This window comes from Semicossyphus pulcher, unplaced genomic scaffold (assembly GCF_022749685.1).
Source record: "Semicossyphus pulcher isolate SPU_LCO1_2020_fin unplaced genomic scaffold, fSemPul1.0.p SCAF_20, whole genome shotgun sequence".
Lineage (NCBI taxonomy): Eukaryota > Metazoa > Chordata > Actinopteri > Labriformes > Labridae > Semicossyphus > Semicossyphus pulcher.
Genome location: NW_027211694.1, coordinates 5700378 through 5711407, shown reverse-complemented (window position 1 = coordinate 5711407; position 11030 = coordinate 5700378). Strand labels below are relative to the sequence as shown.

At 41.3% G+C, this 11030-nt stretch overlaps 1 protein-coding gene across 1 annotated transcript in view; it reads right to left on the bottom strand.

Moving 5' to 3' along the window:
• Window positions 1-777: 777 nt before the first annotated feature.
• ptn (pleiotrophin) overlaps window positions 778-11030 on the bottom strand; it is a 52005-nt gene continuing 41752 nt past the window's right edge. The window contains exon 5 of the mRNA XM_069670689.1: window positions 778-1525. Coding sequence (XP_069526790.1) covers window positions 1470-1525 — 56 coding nt within the window. The 3' untranslated portion in view covers window positions 778-1469. The remainder of the gene's footprint in view (window positions 1526-11030) is intronic.

Below are 11030 nucleotides of genomic sequence, written 5' to 3'. Positions count from 1 at the left end.
CTTCAATGTGACCCAAAAGCCCAGAGGGCGAAAGGGGCTTCATTTTGATTCCACCTGTAAAGTTATGAAGCCTCACACTCACCTTGGAAGGAGGCTGGTCATGCGAGATCTTACTGGACACACTTTATAGCTTTTTGCAATTTTAACATCCCGGGGGGAAAAAGGTGTTTTATTTGATTTTTTTTTTAGGTTTGACCTGGTCTGAACTCCGAGGGTCACGATGTGGATTTAAAAACAAAGAAAAATAATTTTAAAAAAAGAAGAATCGTAGCCTGCTGCAAGTGTTAAATGTACATACAAGTGTTCATTTCTCATTTGCTTCTGTATGTAGATGTTCATCGTGTGTTCACTCACTGTGGCTTGTGGCTTCTCTTGCAATAGGAAAAATAACTATTGTTTGCATTGTACATATCTATATTAAAATACATTATATGTAATTGGGATGCGGTACATTTGAAATGTACTTGCGCATCTTTTAATAGCTACTATCTGAATGTTTAAAGTATCCCTCATTTATCCCCCTCCCCCTCGCCCCCTCCCCCACTATGATACTTCCTGTACAGTAACAATGGTATTGGTTTCCTTTATTTTTCTCCTTTTTTTTTTTGATGCATTCTTGATTGATTATTCGTTCTGGACAATGAATCTGAGTGTTAATATCTCCGGCCACCTATATGACACTGTAAGATGACCTGCATTGAGTGGTTACATTGTGCCATATGCTCTCAGAATGACATTCAAATAAAAATATATCAAAATGTAATTGGAATAATACCATTTTTTTTATTTATTTTTGTATTCATTTTATTTTGGAAGTGTAACAGGGAACAAGGGGAATGTTAACTCCAACTGGGGGACTACAAAAGCGACGGCTGAATTTTTTACAGTGCGTATAAATTGAGGTACAACAGAGCAGCAGAAGGAAAACTCTATTCCAGACAGAACTAGTTTATGTGTTTTCTTACTGGAAATAAAAGCAAAATATCACAGAATAATTGGGGGGAAAGTGTTACCATTTAATTGAGCTACTTAAAAAAATTGCATCCTTTTTTTTTGTTCAAATTAATTAAGCAAGCTTCACTTTTAGCAAACTGCCTCATTAAGTCGTTGCATGGACCAAAGAGTTTTCCAAATTAGCGTTAGGCTATGCAACAAATCCTATCCAATTTGTTCTTCAGAAAGTAATCCTAGAAATAACATCATTAGGTAAGAACACTATTAAACCAATGTCTTCCATATTCATTATTCGTATTATATCTCCTATCGCAACATACAAGTTGTTTCTTATCAGGTGCTAGAAAGAAGAGAAAGTAAAACACTCTAAAAGTTCCACGTGTTGTGTCAAAGCTCTACAGGCTCCTACTGTCAACCTACAGGACGTACAAAGAGGAACCGTGTTGAAATAGGGCAGTGGACGTCTCTTTTCTCCACCCTTTTCTTCCTTCCTCCCTCAGGGACGAACATCCTCATCAGTCCATTTGGGTGCGCTCTCGCTTCTTGCCTTCCTTCTTTTGCTTCTTTGCATCTAAAAGAGAAGAGAGGGGAAAAAAAGCAAACATTAAGCCACAGTGTTTACCCAGACGATTTCTCAGCCAGGGGTGGTGTTTTTGAAAATCCCATTGTGTCCATGAAGAGCACAGATGCTCCGCTTCAGATTGTAATAATCAACCGTATGAGGTTTAATTAGTTTCTCTCTGCCACAGTGCAGGTTCGGAGCTGCGACACCGCACGCACTCCCTCCTCCAGGTCTCTGCTGGGGGATTGATTTGGTGGCGTGTTGTATTCTATGCTCCCATGAACACCCGCTTTATCAACTTCCCGCAAGAGTGAACTGGTACCTGGCAGCCATGACAGAAGCCACAGTCCATGGCTTCCCTCTCTGCTTTGCGGCCTCTTCGCTCTGGTGGACCGGAAGAGAGAACAACCTTGCAGCTGTTTGGCTAGCTAGCTCCTGGCTAGCTGTTTGTTGGACTGTCAATCTTGTTGGGCTGTCTGTATGCATTTGTGTCCGTCTTCCAGTCGAGCTCTCTATCCGTGTGTCTTTTTTATTCTTTAAATTTACACCTGTGTGTGCCCTGATATGAATAACATCCTCAATTAACATTTAATAGCGGTGAAATGATTCCATGCCAAAAAGGCCTCTTAATGGAAGACATTTAGTCACAGTTGTAAATAAAAGATGGTTGATTTCCAAATTAGGGTCCTTATACTGACTTCTCCTTTCAGCTCTAAGGCAGAGCTCTGACTCTGTCTGACTTGAACAACCTTTTGCCTGCAATTACCTAACCAATTTCACAATAAAATGCACACTGCTAAGGGCCGCTGTAGCTGACCTCTAATATGCACCACCTTGTTTATTATTAGATAAATGCCGGTATACCCCGCAGCTGTCTGGAATTTGGTTTAGCTGTTGGATATTTATTATTGAAAAGATGACAGCTTTATGTACAAAATGCTAACATTAATGTGATTTATTATAGGACCTTGTTGAAATAATAATAAACTACTTTAAAACTTTGAAGAGAAAGAAAAAAATAGTGTCCAGGGGTGTAGCAATAAATTCTGTGCCCTGTACATATGCATTCTTTAAAGGCACTTCCTGACATCCATAGCTCTGCTACTTGGCATCTTTGTGGGCCCTTCTCACATAAGCGCACTGCATACACTGTCCCCTTTTTCCCTTGTCAGACACCCTTTGATGTGTGTCTATGAAAAATATTTAAATTATATTTTCTGCTTGGAAACTTTAAACTCCTGCTGCAAGAAAAAGTTAGCTAGCGCAGGTGGTTGTTAGCTAGCTAACGCTGTAGCTAACTTTGCGCTAACGATTGTGGTTTCTATCTAATCTTTGTAATGGATGTGGTGATTTCAGACCTTGTGACTTTCTTAAAAATGTAAATGTGTATTTCCAACTTGTGAGACATTCTGACCTTACTAGTTAACTAGTGCTGCCCATGAATGCACCACTAGTGTAACTAGTGGAGATCCCAGCTCTTACTAGTTAGCATGTCAGCACTTTGGCTGCCTACTAGCTAGCTAGTGTGCTTCAAAAGGAGACACTAGTTAACCTAGGCTTAACCTAAGGGTTTTATTGTTCAACTAGTTAACTAGTGCTGTCAGAGAGGTGTCCTGTCTGCCTTATAATTCATAAAGTTGGAAATACACATTTACATTTTTGAGGAAGTGACTAGGTCTAGTAGTAAAGTCTAAAACTAGTAAAACTAGTTATGGTCTCTAACTAGTGTTACTAGTGGGCATTTTTTTCTGGAAACCTAATAAACATTTCAGCCTTACTAGTTAACTAGTAATGTCAAAGCTAGTTAGCTAGTGTTAGGTAGTTAGCTAGTGGATGTAATATTTTGGCCCCCACTAGCTAACACGTCAGAGCTTTTGCTGTCTACTAGTTAACTAGTAAGGCTTTCAGCGTTACTACTAGTGTCTGAACTTGTATGGGAGACTGATGCTTCATATGAAGAATATTGCATGCTTGAATAGTTATAACCATGCCACTCTCTCTTCTAAATACACTATGATGTTATCAGCCACCCAACTGGCACCAATACTGAACCCTGTGTATCTGATTATCAAAATATATGCATCTGTGTGTATGTCTAAGATGCTTGACACGACTAATCTCCACCTGTAAGCTGTGTTTTCTGCTTTTCAGCTTATGACACGTTTAAGGGAGATAACAGCAGAGCTAATCCACATCTATTGTTTAGACCTCTGTGCCTGATCCGAGCAAGTTCCTACTGCTGCACTTAGATCCTCCCACAACGCTGTTATGTAGGTGCACAACTAAACCACCTTTATATGAACCAAAGACATGTCAAAGTTGAAATAAGGAATGTTTCAGTGGCAAAACTTACATAAAAAAATGAAATGAAATGTAAAGATTTATCTTCACTTTCAGCACTTTAACATTCTGACTGTGCACCAAGAAGAAGTCTTAGAAACCTCCTCCTGTCACCTCCACTGCAAACTTCCGCGGGCATTAAGATTTCGACATGCAAAGCGTTCACACCCATGCAAATATGGAAATTGCTCTTCCATCCCATTTGTTTGCTTGTGTTCATTTGTTTCTCTCTCTTTTTTCTCTCTCTTCCCCTGTTGTTTTTGTCAGCACATTGTGCTCACCCCCGGGGGAGGGAGATTGTTGTTGTATCTGCTCCACATACGAGACGGGGACTCTCAAACCGGGCTGGAATATTTTCTCTACAGCATTTGCACATTCAATGACACTTCTCGCTTCTCTCTGCTTCTCACACACTGACTCATAATCATGCTGAACCAAAAAAGTGAGTTCAGTGACTCTACTGAGTTTGGCAGAATTTGACCTTTTGACCTTTGCAAGCGTTAGATACGTCTACGAAGTAGCATTCTGTGAACTCTGCGCTACTTATGATTCTAATTGAGAACATGTCAGAGGGAATTGGGATACTTGAGCAACTTTGCTTATTAATATTTTACACACAGGGGGACGAGTTCAGCTCAGCGGTTAAATCATGCGTCCCATATGCAGAGGCTACAGCCCTCGATGTGGCAGCCCCGGGTTCGACTCCCACCCTCGGCCCTTTGCCCACTCCCTCTTCCCCTGTTTCCAAAACTATCCACTGTCCTCTCTCGCTCAATAAAGGCATACAACATTTTTTACAGACAACATTAAGTCACATGTAAGTCAGACAACTCAATTCTTGCAGCAGCAGGACATAGCTTTGTGTTTGGCGCCTCGGCTCCGACCTCATCCCTCCTCGCAGATTTATTTTACATGCAGAAATCAGAGGAGTGATGACATCGTATCTTAAACCCACCCCCGAGCAGGAGCCTGCAGGTGGATGCTGGGTTTGGTGGTGGTGGGCCTGAAAGTATGAGCGCAGTACTGGTGCAGGACAGCGGTGGCGATAACAGAGCAGAGCGAGAGACCGGATATCGTGCAGCTTAAATAGAGGCGCTGAGTTGTCTACCTGAACGAGCTCATAGGTGTCGCCCCATTTGTAAAATGATGCTGTATTAGTTCAAATTAGCTTCATCTCCACTTTAAAATGACCACAAACCACGTAGATGTTTTATAAGCTAATGCTACATGATGATATAAGAATAAAGCGACTTTAACTTTCATTTTCCCTCGTTCTTCATATTTTTATGGAAGTAAAATTTCAATACAAGACTTTATTTTTTTGGCCTTTTATGCTTTATGGACAGAGGGAGGACCGTGGATGGTGTCGGGAACAGAGGAAAAGAGAGTGGGGATTATACGCGGCAGAGGGCCGAGGGTGGGAGTGATTTAACAGCTGAGATAAACCGACGCCCCTCGATACAAGATTTTTATTCATAATGGAATACTTCACATAGTTTTCTTTTCTTGAGGAAAATATCTAAATACTTTAATGTTTTCACCATAATAGGTCACTACTATACTATAGAAATGTGCCGTATTTACTGGTCTTTTCAATTTCCTTTCAGGTCCCTTCTGCCATCTCTCTAAGTAAGGCACGAATACTGAAAAGATATGACGAGATGTGTTATTTTAATTAGAAAATAATTAAATGCAAAACAGCCTTAACAGATGTTAAATGTGACCACAGATTAATGTATTATGCTAAAAAATGTGTTCAATTTGAAAGTCTTGTATTATTCATGTGCTTTGCCTTATGACTAAGCAGAGTGGTAACGACCTTTGGACACTTTCCCAGAGGTCATCACCACATGGTGCCTAATGGTCTGTCAGTTATGTTTTAGGAAGAGTGAAGCTGTTAAACAGTTTTGCCTCCCAGTCCAAAAACTTTAGAAACAAAGTTCGCCCTGAGTGAATGACTTTGCGTGTTTCCTCCTGGACGGACAGGTGCCTCTCTGATGTTTAACCGAGCAAATCTGCCATCTCTGAATTTGTTAAAAGCAATTTAATCCCAACAAAGCCTTTTGTTTAAGCTGAAATCAACTCTGGCATCCTCTCACTCCCGTCGCGCGCTCCCCGCTCCTGCTCTGCTGAGAGGGGAAGGCGGGGACCTCGAGGTTTCTACAGGCATTCATAATGTTTCATTTCTGTCACTCTTTGTTCCCTCTCTTTCGCTCCGCGGGGTCTGTGTTTCACCTGGGCTCGACAGCAAAGACACGCAACTCTGAATCTCGGATCGCTCCCAAGACGCCTCTTAGCATTGTCTCCTCCAGAATCTGCAAATGACAGATGCTACATCCGTCACAACAAGCTGCTGCAGTCAGGGGGGAAAGCCTAGCTATCTCCCAAACCCAAGGTGGCTGCTCAGAATTGCAGATTTGGCTGTGCAGATCTCTGCTCCCAGCCGCCGGTTAGATAGCCTCCGAGTCGCTGCGAAGCCAAACAGTTCTGTTTTTTTCCCATAAGCCCTGTGATCCCGCTGCTGTGGACTGTATCTCTGCCATCCCCTGACACATACAGAAAAGCGTACACAATTCCCTCTTCTGTACACACCTCATTGTGCTTTCTTTCTCCCAGTAACCCCCTTTTGCTTCGCAGGGCTTATCTTCCAACTGGCAGACACGGGAAATCGCCTCGCAATCAGGTAGCGAGTTTCTCTTCCCAACTGCTTCCCTTCATCTCGGCCCGCTGTCGCCCTCGCTCTGCTTCTCCGTTGCCCTCAGCGCTCACACCTCTGTCACTCTGCATCCACACAGCTGGCCTTCAATAGAACTGATGCACAGGTACGCAGCACACACATGAAAGCTGTGTCTACACTAAACATGATACTCAAAGTGTAATGTCAAAGCACTCTTCTAGTGGGGTTTAATTTGGATCACACGCTTCTATATGTAAAGTACCACATACTTGCTTAATTGGCGGTCAGTTGGCTGGATTTATCCCTTTGATCATTAAGCACAGACATACTGTACAGGCTGTTTAAGCAACTTTGTGCATTGTTAACCCAATTGAAGTCCTGGCTTGACATTTTAGACATTGTTCGTTAACGATAAATGTGCGTCAACGACCCTTTTTTTCAGCGCAAAAACGAGACGTTGACGAGCTAAAAATAGATCTTTGATAATAAAAACTCTGCAGCACGTTTGTTTCGTTTTCATCGACAAGACTAGACGGAACTTAAATTTTCGTGGTGGGCTGTCGGACATTCAATCTATGATATTTTATAGCCTCAAGCACCAGTTAGAAGATAAGAGGTTACTCTGTTAACCCAGACTTTATGCTTCGCGCGTCTTCTTCCACTCATAAGCGATCATCGGCGGTCCGCTTCAGTCAGACTGTTTAAATGAGGAGCGGTGATGAAAAGTCTTTAGGATGGATGATCTGCTGAAATTAAAGTGTTAATTTACCTTAAGCAAACGTTTTGACTAAAAGTAATGACAAAAAATCTGACTTTTATTGACTAAAACTGGACTAAAATGTTTTGAGTTGTCGTCGACTAAAACTAGACTAAAACTATAAAGGATAAAAAGCATGTTTGTCTAAAGACTAAATCTAAAATAGCTGCTGAAATTAAAACTGCTTTGGCCCTTGAGTACTTAACTCTTTACAAATTTGGTGTTTCTTAAAGAAATTGAATCAGCCTAACATCCAGCTTCAAAAAGGGTCTGATCGTGAGCTTGGCAAGCATTGGTTTGATTCGTTCTTTACTTGGAAATATAACTCCTCAGATAGTTCAGAAGTTTGGGAAACAGTGAGACCTGTCTCCAATGTACCCTCCTGCACTCTCTTCATCTTGCACCTATTGCATTGTGGGATAGGTACCCCACAGCTCTGGAGAGCATAAATCAATATAGAGGACAATGTTTTCTCATCCCAGGTTGTCTAATATATCAATGCGTTGTTACACCCTTTTGGTGGTTCATTCAGAAGAACATGGTAGCATCTGCTTGACTCCTTTTTAATACGTGGTCATTGTCAAACCAAACCAACACGGTTAAGGTGAGCAACAACATCATAGGGTAGGTCAAATCAATAACTCAACCCCCAGGCAGACTTTCTCTGCCTTTCTACTACTCGACTTAAAGCAGTTTCAATGAGCTGCAGAAGGGCTATGTTTGAGTCAAGTTCATCTTTTACATCCGTATGAGACGCCAAAAGTCAAGACAAAGGGTAAGCATTTTACGATTTGGGAATGATAATGAGTTGTAGAGGATGGATGGATGGGTTAATGCAGTGGTTCCCAACCTGGGGTCCGGGTCTCCCTTAAGGGGGGCGCCAAAGATCACTGGGGATTGGATTTGCATCATGTTAAATAAAATCATTAAAAAAGCAGTTACTTGATAATCAAAAGTCTGTTCAATGACTAAAAACCATATTTTTTGGTCCTCATTCAAATATAGTAGCTATTTTGTAGGCCACACCTCTGCGAACTAATGGCTGATTGGTGTAAATGTTTGCCGATAAAGATTTGGAATTAATCACTTTATTGTTTTGGTGTGTGCATGCTAGGGGGCCTCAGCCTTTCTTTCTTCCATTAAAGTAAATAAAACAAATCCCTTCTTCCTACTATGAATCCATCCATATCTCTATATATTTTAACAGGGTCAGACTGCACAATATATACATTTGCTGGAAAATATTGGAAAAACCACAGATGGTAAGTACAGTTTGCTTCCCAATTAACTTCCTGTCACAATGCATTAATGATGTGCTACCGAGTGAAACATTCAACAGATTCCGCCTTTGAAAGTCAAATAGAGTCTGGCATTAAAATGTGAAGACAAACAGTGGAGCAGACAGACTTGTTACGGCTGACATCCTGCAGTAAAAAGTACCTGAGGAGTGTCCACATCGTCTTATCGTTCGGGGGCTTCGTCCGACTCTGAATGTTTGATGACGCGACGGGAAGGTTAAGCAAACTCCGTGTGCAAACCTTGTGTGCACGTATGTCATCTGCAGAGCGCGATAAGGCCGCAGTTTATGGCCATTGGCAGCAATTCTGCACTCATTATAATCCTGTTTGGACAATGGGACATTCACAGCGGGTCAGTTACATCCTTGTTTACAATATTAACAAAGGGCATCGGCTCACTTGGAATGAATCGAGTGTTTTCTTATCAGTTTTACGCCAAGCAGACGCAAATTTATTCTCCATGCGTCCGATTTAACATTCTCCCACTGGTTCAATCTCAACTCCAGTTTTCCAACAGTTTTCCATCAAACGTGTGGAGTAGGATCGAGAAAGCTCCCAGACTTAATTTTATCTGACATGACTGAAGACGGCTAAAAGCATGTAATTACACTTGAATAGTGAGTTAACCTCTTCACCCCTGTTTTTAACGCTGTCGCTCACCGCTTCAACTCAGCACTCAAGTAGGTGGATTCCCATCAGGCTGATGGGGGATAGGATCTGAATGTGAATTTCAGCCGCCGTTGCATGAGATTCAAATCATCTACGTCAGACACGTACCGAGAGACAAATACCTATTGATCTCTCACAGCACCTTGTGAAACATTCTGATGGTAATTTATCATATTAAATATAAAATTCAGATACTTTTATTCCAGGTTTTTGGACCTGTGTGTTAAAGCTCAAAAACATCCAAACTAAAATAAACCAGCTCGTCAGGTGGAATGTCAGCAGTTCAGCTGAAGACACAGACAGCCCGTGTGGTAAACATCCCCTCAGCTATGATTAATTCAACAAACCAACTATTCTAACATTCCCTGAAACAGTTTACATCGATTTGACAGTGCTGGAAAGATCCTTCTCGTTAATCAGCACTTTGTTTCTGCTCTTTCTTTTGATCCTACCGTATGTCATGTAATTTCTCTGGAGGGTAAACAACATTTTCTCGCTTTTAGACGAGTCCAAAAAAGCTACTGCATTGCAACTGATATTACAGAGTCAAGGATAAAGTCTCAGAATGAATAAGCCTCAATAAAAGTCTGTGAATTGTTAAATATTGTTTAACAAACAGCTTTCTGAAACGCACACTGCAAAATATGGAAGCCAATATTTCTGAAAATGATGTCATTTAAAGGATTGAGCAGTTATTTAGTGGAATTATTGGTTAGAGATAGAGAGAACTTGAACAGACGTCTTGATAGTAAAGCCTGTAATGTAATGATGTACAGGCTGCCTGGTAACTCTGGCGCATGCTCTGCTGCGACAGCACGGACCATACTCATACATGCTCTCTGTTAGAAACCGGACTAAATTAACAAGCATCACCAACACTGCTGCAAAAATAATTGGTTTACCCACACCCAACCTCACAGACTGCAATAACAGGGCCATTACACGCATTGCAAACACAATAGAACAGGACTTTACACATCCACTGCACGACCACCTCACCCCGCTGCCCTCAAGGACCAGGTACCGGACTCTAAGGTGCAGGAAAGCTTGGTTTGGGAAAAGCCTGATTCCTGCAGTGATAGCGGCCCTGAACAACAGGCCCCGCTGAGAGTGTCATGTCTTGTTTTTGTTTTGCCTTGTTTTGCACAGTGGTTGTACACTTTGTCAATGTTTATTTGGAGTCTATGTTTGTACAGTCTGTGAAAAAGAATTTCCCCTCTGGGATAATAAAGTTTAAAGTTTATGTAATAAAGAATGGCGTCCCAGCTTGTAGTTTACTTGTCTGGTAAGTGCTAGCTTAGCGCAGGTATCGGGGTTGCAAACACAGTTAGCTGTTACCAATAAGAGGAAAAATGCAACTCCTAGTAACTCCAAAAGTGTCTTACTAAAATGTTTCAATGTGTTTTTGTGTTCTTAGCTAGCTTGCTAACGTTAGCTACTGCTATGTCTACATTAAATAGGCTATAACTTATTTAAAAATAATGTCATTTAAAGGATTGAGCAGTTATTTAGTGGAAGTATTTGTTATAGATAGAGAGAACTTGAACAGATGTCTTGATAGTAAAGCCTGTAATGTAATGATGTAATGAAGAATGGCGTCCCAGCTAATAGTTTACTTGTCCGTTAAGTGCTAGCTTAGCGCAGGTATCGGGGTTGCAAACGCAGTTAGCTGTTACCAAAAAGAGGAAAAATGCAACTCCTAGTAACTCCAAAATTGTCTTACTAAAATGTTTCAATGTGTTTTTGTGTTCTTAGCTAGCTTGCTAACGTTAG